This window comes from Onychostruthus taczanowskii, unplaced genomic scaffold, assembly GCF_017590055.1.
Source record: "Onychostruthus taczanowskii isolate IOZ18803 unplaced genomic scaffold, ASM1759005v1 scaffold48, whole genome shotgun sequence".
Classification (NCBI taxonomy): Eukaryota; Metazoa; Chordata; class Aves; order Passeriformes; family Passeridae; genus Onychostruthus; species Onychostruthus taczanowskii.
The window spans coordinates 2304352-2319712 of NW_024502347.1; the positions used below are offsets into that span (position 1 = coordinate 2304352).

The following is a 15361-nucleotide window of genomic DNA, read 5'->3' on the forward strand; positions in this document are numbered from 1 at the left end:
ATCTTAGATGACCATGCAACCTCAAAACAGCCTTTTTCACACTAAAGTGTCAAACTGTTCCTGTGCATTTGGTTCTCTTCTTCTCACCAAGCAAATCTTTTTCTTCTTTGTCTTCATCTGGTCATAGGTTTTGCAGAAAAATGGGAGTTGTTGAAGTATGGGCTTTTTTGTTATTATTGGGTTTGTTTGTTGGTTTTTTGGGCTTTTTTTGTTTGGTTTGGGTTTTTCAGTTGATTTGTTTTGTTTGTTTATTGGTTTTGTTTTTAAAAGTAACTCATCCCATTGATCCTAAGGAATATTCTACCCTAAAGGAAATAAGTGCATCAAAACCCCTGTAAAAAATATGCATCTATGTGGCTGATCTTCATGGGGGAATGATTCAAATAACCTCTTCCTTTTTGGGAAATCAAATAAACCTAGCAGCACTCAATGGTAGACTAATACAAGTGTCTAAATAGGGCTCTATAGACTCCAGGGAAAACTTTGTGGTTTTTTATTTCAAAAATTCGAAGCCTGTATTGATTTCTAGGAGCTGCAAGTGCTCAGTTACAATTAACTCCAAGTTACCACGGCCAAGTATCTGTATTTTTTTAATGCCTGATCAAAAGCCTGTAGTTTCTTAAGAATAAGGTTTGGGTTTTGTGGGATCTTGCCCATTTGAATCTCCACAATTTTATTTAACCTTATGACTTTTACAGTTTCCTGGAAGGCTCCATCTTTTGTGATAGTTGTGTTTCAGAAGCTGTTGCAATTTTCTTCTCAAAAGTAGTGCAATATTTGGGATAGCTACTAAAGCCTGAAGAAATGAGTGCATGTAGCAGCTCCAAAAAGAGATCAGTCTCTCTTCCAATCTTGAAGGGTGCTGTGGCTTTTCCTTGAGATTCTTGAAAAAGCTATGTGCAAGACTTTATCTTGTAATAAATTACTTCTGGGAATAATGCAATTGACACCAAATTCCATGTGCCTCCTGCCTCCTACCTGGGACTGCAGTTTTCCATGCTCCCAGTCCCTGTGAAGATCACATTTAATAAACAATAGTATGATGAAACTTTGGATGGAGTTTTCTCCATTATTTAAGAAATATTTCTCATTGTAAGCAATACCCTATGAAAACTGAGCAGCTGGAGTCACTTGAGTTGTAAAGGACCCTAGGAATTTTCTTCTAGGAGCTTTCTGTTCTAGAAGCTACGCTGTCGCAACCTTCTTCCAAGATAGAGCAACAAAGCTTTATTTTTGTGTTCATATATTTCAGTTTGTGAAAATTATATATAATATTTTAAAGATACACTCTTATGTGGATTTCTGGGACTCTTGAACACCTGAATTTTGTACAAGCTGTATTTTAATTGATCTTTAGTCATTCTCTCCGGCTGAGTAGGTGTCTGAGACTTCATAAATGGAAGAAAAGGTACCCAAATTTATACAGTTCTTTGCATCCCAAAAAATGCTGCAGCTGTTGTGGAACTGAGCATTTTGAGGCCTGTTTTTTTACTGGAGACCTTTCAATTCATTTCCAAGTACTCCTAAGTCTAAGAGTAGCCAAGTGAAAGCACAGATACAATATTTTCTGTATTAGTTTTTCAGTGACTCTGTCTGTAGATGGTGAAGCTATGAGCCCATAAATTTCAGGCAAGTACTTCCTCACAGGAGCAAACCATTCTTGTTTTCACATGACTAAGTTACTGTTTTGGCTTACTTTTAACTCTCCAAGCCTCACACCACATAATGGTTGAAGTTAGTAAAAGGTTTCCTTGTGTCATAAGTGAAAGCCACACTTCTAAATTACCTTTCTATTTTTTTTGCTTTTGGATGAAAATCTAGTACAGAGACAGGTCCCTGTCTTCTTCGCACCAGAGTTTTGTTTGGTGTTTTTTGTGTGAAATCTTGTGTTTCATTTGTGAAATCTTGTGTTTCTTTGTGACTGGCTTCACAAAGCTAATGGGGTGAGACCCCTTATTTCTCAGATGCAGGTGGAGCAGGGGACTCCCTTGTAACCTGGTCTAAGAGCATATTCCTGCAACATGGGACAGGAACATCAATTCCTGCAAGCCTGGCATGACTCATTGCACAGGTCTGCCCTTACTGGATAAACCCTTTAATTACCAGGCAGTTACATAATGGTGATGAGCCCCATCCCATTTTTCACAAGCCTGTTTTTCAGGTAAGGAAATTCCCCAAACCTCAGTACTCATTTTCCATATGCAAAGAAATGTTTAGTGGTCCAAACCCAAGAATAAGTTTCTAAAACACGCATTCTCATCTGCAGCCTCTAGTGGGCTTTTGAGTTGAGATGGCATGTGGATGGCAGAGCATCTCCCTTCTACAATTTCCTGTCAGCTGTGTATTTAATTTGAATCCCATTTTTTAATTCTCTCCATGTGGAGTGAGTTTGTCTCCTCTCCCCTTCTGAATCATGCTCAAAGCACATGTCATGACAAGGCCAATTCTCCTCTACAGATCTCGCTGTGCAGATTGGAATGGGCCAGGCTTTTTTATGTGCTCTGGAGAGATATGCAGAAGGATATTTAATAAGTACTTGAAACTTGAGTAGCAGGTGAAAACAAATTGGTATAGATTGCTGTTAGTATATACCAAATGTATAACTTTGAATGCTCTCAGTGTTTAAATATATTCATATTTGAGTGTGATCATGTGGTCAGATGGTGAATCCTATGGTTCAGATATGCACATCAATAATACAGTGGTTTAACATCCGTTTAAAAAATGAGTATGTCAGAGAGTTTTCTCTTATTTACTTCTGACAAGTCATTAATATAGCAAATTGGATAAAAGCCCTGAGGCTGGTATTTCTTGCATTTCTAATAAGGAAGCCAAGAATCTTGCCAAGTAGCTCCATGCCTTACCTCTAGTGATAGCTATAGAATTGTCTGTTATAATTAATTTTGACAAAATGGGTTGTGTTCTTTTTAAAAGGTACCTGCACCTGTAGCTATGAGTGCATGCTGATAACCCTTCTATATCGAGCAAAATGGAAGATACTTTCCTGAGATGTTACAGACTGAAAAGTCTGTTTATATTGTCACATCTGGGATTGTCAGTTTGAATTGAGGGGTTTCTTTTTCAGAATAGTTTGTAATTCAGTCTTATACTAGCCTGGGCTTTCAATGACACTCTCCTGTGCTTATAAATCTTCTTCATCAGTGTAATTTATTTTGGTTGTGTTATAGACTTTCCCAGCTGCTTTTTATTAGAGCTGTGTGGACAGATCATTTTTTCCCCCTCCTTTTGTTTGACAGCTGAACAGGGAAGGTAGGGGAATGGAATTCCTCTCTGTTTTCCTTCCCCTTGTTAACTACACAGGGCTTGTGTATGGCCTGAAACAAAACGATTGATCTTGTCAATGGGACACCTTCAATAGAATGCATGGAAAGGAAGGGTAAAAATCACCAGAGGAGGTGAGGAGGGTGGTGATCTGTCCACTTCAGCCCCTACCAGCAGTCCCGTGGCCACCAAACATGCCTCGGTGGGGGTGGAGGGGCTCCTGTGGGGTGACTGATGAGAGGGCTGTAAGTCCCACAGCTCCTGCTTGCTTGGGTCAGAGCAGAACTTTTGGGAAATACTAACAACGTTTAGCTAAACATTTAAAAATACCCTTTTGTCCCTCCCAAAATACCTTATCACATCAGTTTTGTTGGGAAATTTGTTCTGCATTCTTCAGAATTAAATTTGAATTAGCACTAGTACCCATGAATATGGTCTCTTCTGCTACACCCACTTGCAGATTCTGACTTTACAGTTGCCTGTTCAGGGGGTTTTTTTGCTGCCTTTTGGTTCCATGAAATTATCCCTATGTCCAGCTCTTCCTTATGGTAACTGTTGCAGTTTCCATGTTTCCTCGCTATTGTTTAAATTCATTGTTTAATATAATGAAAAAAGGGCTAGGAACGTGGTTTTGTCTCATGCAAATAATTTTTAAATCATTGTTGTATTTAAATATTTAAATACAAATGACGCTTGCAGTGAATAGCAGATTTTTGTTTTAATAAAAGTGTAACCATTCTACTGAAATAGCTGCACATGTGGAGCAATACACAAAGCACTGAGTGAAACGTTTGCTTGATTTATTCTGCGCAGCAGACGGACCCTGCTAGTAGGAGGTGTAATTTGCAGCACATTAGCCATTAGCCGGTGTCACTGCGCGAGTGGGCGGTGTGAGGCTCTTGTGCGTGTGCGGTGTCACCGCGCGCATGTGTCGGAGCCAGGCGCTTCCCCCTGTGCTGTGAGAGGGAATTTTTTTTATTTTTTTTATTTTTTTTATTTTTTTTTTTTTTGTGACCGCTGTGCTGTATTTAAAACTGTGAATCTGCCAGTTTTCAACTGGGTTACTCTGTCACACCGACAATATCTAGAAAAATGCCTTCCCCTCCCACGAATTATGAGTTCAAAACGGAATCCTAGAGGTGTTTGACTTTCCTGCCTTTTTCTGGTATGCAGACCCCCGAGGATGAACTACGTCACTTGCAGATACCCCAGCCTGTAAACTTAAGAGGAAGCAAAATTGTGCTAATGATTGAAGGGGGTGTTTTGGGTACCCTATGCATGCGCTTGTGTTGTTCAGCAGAGGTTTTCCAAAAGACTGTCAGCTTGATGTATCTTTTTCTGTGTGCGCAATTTCACTTGGGTTTCTTTTAGTTCACTTTTTTCCCTGGAGGCACCTGTCTCCTGCCACATACCCATCAAGACTAATTGCACCATCTGGAAGACTTTTGTGTTGCTGCTACTTGTGCAGGGTGTCTCTGGGGAGCTTAATTCAGAATGTGAATGTGACCCCTGAAGCCATGTCAAGTAGCTGCAGTAGTTTCTAGTGTCTAAAGGATGATCACCGGAGGCTTTATTTGTTTCAAGTCCAATGAGGTTTGCTTTAGTGTGGATATGTTACATGTCAGTAACACAACATGTTTTGAAAATGGAGTTAAACTTTGGCTGCTGGTTGGTAATTCATAGAAAATCCTGTCTAAAATTACATCCAAACCATATGTAACATAGAGGCTGTATGATTAGGTGTAACAATGATAGACGTATTGCTCCTTATTAACTTGATTCTTGTGTTCTGTTCTTCCCCCCGCCCACAGCTAGCTGCACTTTTCATTAACAGTTTTCTGCTAAGAATGTAAGGTATTCATTGCTAGTGGTGTTGGAAACCCCGTGAACAGCCCATAACACTTGCTTTTGCTATTGCTACAGACTGAGCATTTTCAATATAGGTAATTTTCTTCTGTTCCTTACCTAGTCTGAATCAGGTAAAAGTGCTTCACTTCTAGTGTCTGTCTAGGCAATGGTTTATTTAAAGGCCAGTGCTCGATGTTCCTGTGATGAACACTTTTTATGACTACTTTTGTAACATCCTGTCATTTGACAAGCTGTAGAGCACTGGGCATGAAAAAACAAAGTGTTCTTATTGTTCAGGGTATCACTATAATTTGCTATTTTATTGAAGCATTATTCATTTCTCGCTATATCTCTGCCTTTAGTAATACACTGTGATATTACCACATACATATGTGGAAAAACCCATTTTTTTTCCTAAAACCACTTTTCTTTAAAAATGACGGAGTTTTAAATAGTGTTGAGGAAATATATTTTAATTCAGTTGCATCATCTGTATAACTTCTGTGGTTGTGAGTCATGTGGTCAACTGAAGTTCAAGCCAGAGAAGTACTTACACCACCACAAACAATTATGAATTCTGCGTACAGGATGCATACACGCTATGTATTATTCACTGTATGTATTTTCTGTCTTTTTACTGGGCAGCTTAATGTTCATTGTGGCTCTGACTTTGGAAATCTATAGAGTTTTAATTGTATAACTGCCTTGGCTGCATTCTGTTAACTGTATATTGGAGCATGGTAAGAAACAAATTATGTATTTGGTGAAAATAGAAATATGCAAGTTACACATTCACAGAATGCTGAAGGCAAGCAGCTGTCCCCCTCCTCCTTAAAAATCCCTCAGTACCTGTAGCCAGTACGAAAAATAAAGGTGCATGCCACATGACCACAGTGTGTGTGCCCTTGAGCAGAGATCTGAGCAGTGCAGTCTTTCATGGGTTTGAGTGGCTGGGAAGTACAGGGGGGCTGAACTAAAAAAAAAATTTCTGCTTTGGGAAGTTATATAGAATCTCCCTTCTACTGCTTTTTATGTTTTTCTGGTCAGGGTTGCTGTGAGCATGTTGTATCCTGAGCTGCCAAGCTCACTGGGTACACCTGACTTGTGCATGACATGAAATGCAAGAGGCATGCTGCTCCTTGAAAATAATCAAGATTTATTTCAATCCTAAATACTTGTTTTTCTCTGCAGCAGTAGGATTTCATTTTAAGTGTCAGGTAAAGGATGACAAAAGATCATGATTCATAATTGCACTTATTTCCCTGCTAACATGAATATTAAAGACATGATAAATGGATGGCAGCCTGAGGTCTAAGTCTTTTTTTCCACTTTGGTACAACCAGTAAACATGGATTGTGAAAATAGGTCTTTTTTTCTTCTGTTTTAGGGGTTTTGTGTACGACAGCCGAAACAATTTACAGATGCGAGGTTTGGTCGTACTGCTTATTTCCAAAGCTGCTGGACCCAGCACAGCAGAGCTCTCTTTCCAGCATGACATGGTCAGTGGCATTTATTCCAGGTATGTATGCTAAGGTATATTTAATGGGCAATTTCTTGGTGGTATCAAAGCATCCTGAGTGGCCTGTTCACCTGTCAGGGAAAACCAACACTTACCTAATCACAAAGCTTTGTTCCGCAGGTTTTTGTTGCAACCTTTCCACAGTGAAAACCATTTCCTACTCTTTGTGTAACTCTTACTGTATCTAATTGTGGGTTTTGGGCACAATGAAATTGAAAACATTTGGGTCAAGATAGTTGAAAGTTTACATTAAGAGGTACTCTGAATAAGAAAAAAAAACAAACCAATGCTAGAAAATATTTTTAAATAGAGTATTTTCATTTTGATTTCATGCAATGTTATTTGGGTACACCTGTTTACTAGAAATTTCTGAGTGAGATGCCAGCCTTGTGGGACACCAGTTGGTCTCACTGCGCACAGAAGTTTTTGTATAGCCTCTTTGGAAGGTGTTTTCCCATGCAGCAGCAGTGTAGAATAAAGTTTTTACCTCCAACATGTCACAGCAGATTTACTGAGCCTGCCATTATGGTTCCTTAGGCCCTCAATGAGATATTTCAGCTTAATTGAGTTCCTAAATGCTTTGTAAGCTTTTGAATTAAATTTCTTAATCTAGTAACATCAGTAATGAAAATCAGTGGTGGCTCTCCTTTATATATTTGATAGAGAACTATGCCATTGAAATAAGTAATGAGAGCTGTGGAAAAATTCTAAACTTCGAATTTTTTAAAAATCTTTTGAAAAATTGTGTGTTGCTTGGTTGAGGAAACAAGACTGTTGTATTTTTTTTAATTGTGTTTCTGACCTCTGTAATACACTAAAGGAAGATGCACAAGCTTAGTGACATGTTTGCATCCTGATTTGTTTCAAAATGCAGATGTAGTATCATAGAACTGGAAAGACCAAACAAATAAAAATTTTAAAATCTATGTAGTATCTTAAAGTAGCAGAGAAGGAAAATATATATGAATTAGTACAGGCAGAAATAAGTAAGAAGAAGAAAAAGGCTGTAAAGCAGGCTTGTTATGGAGAGCTGTGTTGTCATTTTGGCTGTTTAATTCCATTCTTATTTTGTTTCATCCCTAATGTCCCCTTAGGGTTGTGAAATTTTTATATTTATATGCAAATGATGCTGTATGAAAGCATAATTCTAGTTAGTTAATTATGGCACAGGAGGTATTTTAGTTTGTTTTGTAAATGATTAAAAAAGTTTACCTTAAGTATGCCTCATAAAAGGACAGAAAAAACATTATTTTTTTGATAACTAAGTTCTTGAGTATGATGATTCTGACCATGGAGGTGAAGCTGGGGCATTTAAAGCTGCCGTTGGGAAGGTGACTAGTGGAAGTATTCATTAAGGAGCAAATAAGACCTTGAATTAATAATGAGCCATGTGGTGTAAATGGACATCACTGGAATGATGCCAGTTCAACCAGCTGAAAATCTAGCCTAATAATCTAAGTTTGAGCAAGTCAATAGCCATTATCATATCTAGTTCAGAGTTACAAAGGTATGCCAAAAACAAAGCAGTTTTGAATACACCCACACAGGTTCACCTAAGGTTCACTACTGTCTGCAAAAGTGATGAGTGTGGAGTTGTTAATTTGAATGGATGTTCAATGACACTTTAAGTCCTGCAGCATGGTGTAAATACAAGCAAATATGCCACTGCATTTTTTAATTTTGTGTCATAATGGTCAGTTCTTGCCCTCTACTGAAGTCACTGTGGGCTTTGGCTTTGGAGCTCTTTCTTTATTTAAGGTACTTTTCCAACTACACTTATTTAAATGTGAGTCTAATTTCTGATTTCCATTTCTCCATTGTATATAACTAAGAGAATAGGCAGCTTGTAAAATTGTGATCTTAAATGGTTTTTGTGATATTTTTAACATGTATTACAAGTAGTGTTTTACAAACTGCCCTCTCCTGAAGATGAACAAAAGGATGTTGTTTTCCATTAGTGCATTTTTGTCTGTCTTGGTTGCAATATAATTATATATGGTTTGTGTATATTTGATATGTATATCAAAGGCAAAGTATATCCCTCAGTGATATGAAGTAAAGAAATATGCTTAATCCTTTATTGTTTATATGTCTCCAGCTTTGGATAATATTTTTTGGAAACAGATTCTCACAGATTTTCAGCTCAGCTGTAATCTATACAGCTCTTTTTGTTGCCATGCCATATAATTACTTCATCTTTATATATAATGTTTTGCTGGAAATATTATTTCTGGCACTGTAATGAGCATCTTCACTGCCTGATAGTTACATGCTGTGAACATTATATTGTGGACTATTAGCTGGGATATGGCTGACTTGATTTTAGGATACTTAGTAGTGATTAATTAATTGCATTTCTGAAATCTGAGCATGAGCTAAGTTGTTCCAGTACTTGTCAGCAACTGCACCAGCCCAATCTTTCTTTTCCCAGTGTTTGTGTTGGAACCAGTTCTTGTACTGTATTTAAATATTCAGTCCTGCAGTAGATAGCTGGATTACATCTGTTCTTTGTAACTGGTACTACACTAAATATACAATCTGTGACCAGGAAGATGTAACACTGTGATAACCATTTAACTTGAAAAAACACAAAAAAACCATGGTGGACCTTTTCATCCTGGAATTTGGCACATTCTGCATAACCTCTTCTCACTATTTCATATTCTTAAATCACAATAAAGCAATACAAAAATTAAAATTAAAACAGAAAGATACTGAGAGCTGAATTTGGAATAGAAAAAACAATTATCCTATTTTCTTGTTCTCTAGATATGTCAATTCAAAGGTCAATTGACCTAAATGTATAAAAATAGATAATCTAGCTTTCTAGCTGGCATCTGTTTTTCACTGGTACACAATGGAACAAAACCAATGCCTACTACCAGAGAACAATCTTTTCCAGAATAATGAGGATTACAATTTAGGTAGTTACAGGAGCAGGACTAGTGTAGTTAAACGGTGCTGCCTCTGGCCAGCATTGCCTTCAGCTTTAGCACTTCATAATTTGCAAGAGTCGTGATCTGCCTGCATTAATCTGGGGCCGTGGGGGTCATTGTGTGCAAGGGTGTCATAGTAACTGCTGGTTGCCTTATGAGCCATGCTGAAGATAAGGGAGGAAGTGTTATAAAAGCCTGCCTGGCATGCTTTAAATTGTACAGCCACCTCCCTATCGTGTTGGCAGCAACCTGACTTTATTCCTATTGGCGAGGAAAAGAACCTGGCTTTGCTTCCAGCTCAGCACCAGTGATCCCAAAAGAGGATGAAGAGAAGTAGCAGCATGATAAACAGCTCAATTTCAGCTGCTGGACAGATTTCCTAAATTAAAACTTTCTGCTGGTCTCTTAGCATTAAAGAAAATATTTCCTTGGCTACAGAAGCATTGCAAATATAACGATCAATTGTAGTGCTCAGTACAGAGTATGCAAACAGTATCATGTAAGAGTTGATGTCATTGCCTGTGCTCAAGCAAAGCATGCATTCCATATTCCCTTGAAAGTCCTTACTCCTGTGCTAAAGAGAAAGCAGAACTCACATTTGGGTTTAGGCAGAATCGAATTAACAATAATTTATCATGCTAATAGTATCAGAGAGTACCTCAGATGTGACACAGGAGGCTAGAGCTTCATGAGGGCTTTGAGATCCATTTCCGAACTGGTGATTATACTTGAGTCTGACACTGCATTGCCTTCTCTCAGAGCAAAGTTCACTTGGATAGTGAAGTATGCAGCTTGCCGTTATTTTACTTTGCTGCTGGAAGTGAGGTTTGTAATTGAAACTCCAGGATCATGTGATTTCTGAACACTGACAGCTTTATGCTTCATGGTGGAGCTACATTATCGCAGTTGAAGATACCAAGAGTGGCTTGGGTCCTCTCTCAAAGTACCCAAAGGGATATCTTTTTCTGTGCACGTCTGGCAGTGCCAGACACTACTGCCTGGGGACTGAGGGATCTCCTTGGCTTTATATTGAGTAATGAATGCCTGACATAGCCTCTGTATTGCAGCTTAAAATGCAAGTGACACCAAAGAACAAACTTGGGCCATCTCTTCAGCCCTCAGCTTCCTTGGCTCTAGCACAGCAAGTTATTTTCTTCTGTCTGTTTTGCCTTTTTTCTTTTGGGTTTTTTTTTCCCCCTATTAGTGCCAATTTTAAAAATACTCTCTAGTATTGACATCCATTGAGTCAGCTCTGCAGATTTCCTTGGATGCTTGTCAGAGGTTTAAAGCAATCCTTTTTTCAGTCAAATCTGCCTGGGCATCCAGGCTGGTGGATCCTTGGCCATTGACAAGCAAATACCTTTTAATCAATATGGAATATTGAAATTGGAGTATAGGAAGTGCTATTTCACTTCTGTACTAAAACCTGGCAAATCCAGCAGATACTGCTGGATTTGGACTATCGGTACTGGACTCTGTACTTGCACCTGCTTCCTCAGGATGATGCAGCTGACCTTTACAGCTCCAGGAGTTCCTCACTTTTCAAGCGGAACATGCTTTACTACAAGAAGGTACTGACTGGATAAACTTGTCTCTGAATCAGAATCCTTCCTGCTGCTTGGAAGAGTGGTGGCAATACTGTAGTGACAGGAATCATGAACATAGATACCTTTTCCATAGTGTTTTAGTGATTATTTTGGAGCAGCATTGATACTGCTTCCAATGAAAGCCCAGTTTAAGAGTAAGTTGGCAGCAGATGCCAACTCCTTGTTATGGTGATGGGTCTTTTTCTTGTCATGTTCCAATACTAAGTTGTTCTGAGTACCCTTTTTTGGAGGTGCGCACATACACAGGGGTCACAGAGTGATTTCACATGCTCTTTGTCACTGTAGCCATATCACAGTAATCTTCTTCTAACCTACTCCAAGTAAAACTTAATCCAGATCTTAACCAGAGGATTCATTCACCCTTAGGTTTCTTTTTCTCTGAATGTTTCTTTGATTGAAAAGAAGTCAGAGGGGGTAGGTGTCTTTCTAAGGACTGCAAGGACAGAGGACATACTGCTCTGTCACTCTACAGTTCTACCTAGGTTTCTTCCAGCTTCTTGCTAGATATGGAAATGAAGCTTTGCCTAAACTTAATTTCCTTTCCTGTACTCCAAAGAACTTTATGCCATCTTCAAAGAAAGTTTGACCTTCCACTAACCTCCTTTAGCGTTAACCAGGTGATTCTGATAGTACATCTAGGTTCATAGGATAATTCAAGTTGGAAGGGATATCTGAAGGTCTGTAGACCCACCACCTTCTGAAAGGAGAGTCACCAATGAGGTCAGACTCATCCAGCTTTCTCCATGAAGGTCAGGTCTTTCAAGAACAGAGTCTTCTTCACAAGGTGATAATCAAGATGCGTTTTAAACAGACGAGTGAGCATTCTGCCTGTAGCCTTAGCTCTGTGTCTAACAGTGTCACTGGTGTGCATTCATGACTATGAAGCTCACAAGAGGCTGCACTGATGTTGGCATAATTTAGCCTGTTAGGTGTCTTTATTTGTCAGCTGAAGTATCCAAAGAACTTTCCATCCCAAGATTTTCAGAATTAAAAATGGTGACTGTGAGAAATGGGCTACTTTAAGAGCACAAGCGTAAAGGTCTTGTCTGTCTTAGGGATATACCACTGTGTATTAGGGACAAATTGCTGTGTATTAATGGGGACACTGGGAATCTCTTCTATTTCTCACACGTGACAGCTCACCATCTGCTGCTCTATCTGTTCTTCTCCAAAACCCATGCCATGGCAGCTGTAACAGAGGTGGTGCTGTGCTTGTTGGTGCAGTCTTTAATCGCTGTAAGCGTGAGGAGCACTCAGGCTGCCTCCAGGGAATCCATGCTTATGTGAATGATGGTTCTTGGACAACTTCAGTCTGCAAAGATAAATATGGACTAGTGTAGTCAAAAGCTCAGAGGTAATATGCTGATTATAATATGCTTTTGAGACTTGCAGTCTGCAAAAATATGCACAAATGAACATTGGTTGGTTGACTTATGCCTGTGGCCTGGACTGCTGTAGGACTGGGATTTTATGGGCGAGAAGGATCTGAAATGGCAATACTCTGCTTTATGTATTTAGCACAACAGCATATGAGGTGTTAGCACACCTTCTCTGGAAATTGAGAAGATGTAAAAGGTGTTCCACACTGAGTGAAAAACAGAATAAATATTGCATGAGGATACGCACCTTTGGCTCTGCATTCCCTGAAAGTGCAATTATTGGCAATATAGCTTCTGTCCTGTTCTTGTGAATGCAGCCAAACTGCTGAGAGACGCTAATGCTCGGGTGACTCACATCTCCAGTTAGAGTAGATGCCTCCAGTAGCAAAGGGCTGCCTTCTGCTTCTGGAACAGGTCAGTGCTCCCTGGAAAAGCAGGTCTTTTACTGTAAGCTGTTTCTTCACTTGCTCAGCTCACCTATGAAGTTTTGTCAGCAGATTCTTCCTACTGTAGACAAGTTTAAAGATGTTTGTAATTTTAAATAGTAGTTTAAATGCTTTCCAACTGGAATGTGTCTCCACATTAATCTAGATTTGTTTGTCTATGGTATCTATGGAAAGAAATTAGATAGTCCCCATTTAAAAGAAAGAAAGGAAAAAGCAAATCCATTACAAAGCCTCCTGGCAAATTAGCCATGGGAAGCATTAGTAAATTTTGGTGAAGGAGGTGAGGTTATTGTATTCCTAGAGTGTAAATGACACTTAAAGGTTGCTTTGACCTGTTTGCTATTAAATTTTACAAAAGCCTTCTTTTTGCCTTGCATGGTGTAGGTATATCTGTGGACAAAATCTCTTTGAGTTATTGTAAAAGGTAAAACATAAATGAAATAAAACCAAAGAAAGACCATACAAATTATGATTTCAGTGCCTACAAAAATACAAAGAGCACAAGTGTGTGACTCTTCACCTCATTTCAGATCTTGCCCTTCTTTCAATTTCTGTACTCTGAACTGCTTAGGGTGTTAACTTCAGAGATTGGATTTGACTGTTTCTTACCTTCACATTTTCAAGTAAAAAAAATGATTCCTAACTCTACAATGGATTTTTATCATGTGAAGAGTACTTTCATATTTGTAAGAAGTTGGGGTTTTTTTTTTCCATTACTACTTTTCTGGGTTTACTAGTAATGGAAACTAAATTAAATTTACCTTGACCTGGTGCAATGCAGAGGGAGTGGCTGCGGACCAAAGTTTGGGAGACCTCATGCTCCATTGCACCTATCCCCATCAATGACTGCTAAATCATGGTAGAAGATGTTTAAACAAAATGAAAAGTATTAAACTAGAAAAATATAATAAGACCAATAGTGTATGTAGGAACTCAGAACTCGAAGAAAGCAGAGGTGTTATCTTTTGTGTGATGTAAGTATTCAGCCTGGGAGTTTTAGTACGGTGTAGCTGTTGCACTTTAAATTCACACTGGCTTATTGCACACAAGCCCTGGGTCTCAGCTGCAGATATTGCAGAGATTAATCTTATTAATGGAACTGCTAATTGGTTTTTGACTTCTAATTATAGTAACAATAGGCCATAACAATCAATCCTCACCTTTACTGGGGCACATTAGGACTCTTTATCATAAAAATGATTTCCTTTGGGATTTACTGATCTTATTTCTGTCTTCTGGAAGGCTGGCTTTCAGCAAAGGTACAGTATCCCAACTAGCAAGTACTTTGGAAGCTTAGCTAATTAACTGGTAGAGAAAATGCATGGTCCTAAAATATTCACTATCTAAGTACATTAATAAGTACAATGCTCTTGACAAAATTGTTTGAAAGATAATGGGAAAAGTATGTCAAAATATGAGCAGTGATGTCTTTTATAATCTTAAAGAAATATGTAATTTTGTCTCACAGTCCTTGGTAGCTTTCCCATAGCTTTTAGTGAGAGGAAATCCAAGCAGTTATTCTAAATTATTCTATTTAGTTTTTTTCTCTCCAGAATAAATCCTGTGAGATTCATCATCTCATTTACAAGATGAGTCTCAGGAGATGAAAAGCACATACAACTTGATTACATATTCCTATTGATCATCTTCCATCCACAACAATAAAAATCAACTCCAAATACAAATCTAACAATATTACTAATTCATTACAACCAGTACTTTTCTTCATTAACTTTTATTGTTTTCAGCATACTTAGCATGTGCAAATACAGCAATTATATGTTGAACAAGAAAAGGTCTTCTCCTTACATTGTAGGATAAATAAAAAGGCACTGCAGTAGAGCTGATCAAAGACTGTTCAGAGATACAGCTCAAATCTTGTTCAGAGTAAGTCTTTATAGAACTAGATAGCTGAGCAAGGTAAACTCAGCATGTGCATCACTAAGTGTGTTTGGTTTCCGTTTTAAAAAGGAAGTAATTTTCAGTATTAGAGAAAACATGGTAGGGATGGCTTACCTTGGAAAAATTGTAATGGTGCTCCTGTCTGTCTGTCCAGCCCTCTCTTTTCTTGGAGCTTCTTCCTCCCACTGCTTGTGAAGTGCGAACTGTACTGCCACGATGTGCAGCATAGCATACAAAACCAGAGCAGCACTGGTGGAATTCTGCAGTGGGTCAGGAGCAGCTGTGAGAGCAACAAAGCCCTGCTTTCACCCCAGTGGGAGCTTTTCAAAGAAAGCCCAGGTGACCTGTGGGTAACAAGGCCTGGCACAGCCTTCCTGGGACATGGCATGGCCACACACCAGAGCACTTCACCAGAACTGTCCTTTCCCTTGAAACAGTTTTC

At 38.7% G+C, this 15361-nt stretch overlaps 1 protein-coding gene across 1 annotated transcript in view; it reads left to right on the top strand.

Moving 5' to 3' along the window:
• PDSS2 (decaprenyl diphosphate synthase subunit 2) overlaps window positions 1-15361 on the top strand; it is a 111759-nt gene that overhangs the window by 39445 nt on the left and 56953 nt on the right. Inside the window, exon 2 of the mRNA XM_041414879.1 lies at window positions 6518-6649. Coding sequence (XP_041270813.1) covers window positions 6518-6649 — 132 coding nt within the window. The remainder of the gene's footprint in view (window positions 1-6517; window positions 6650-15361) is intronic.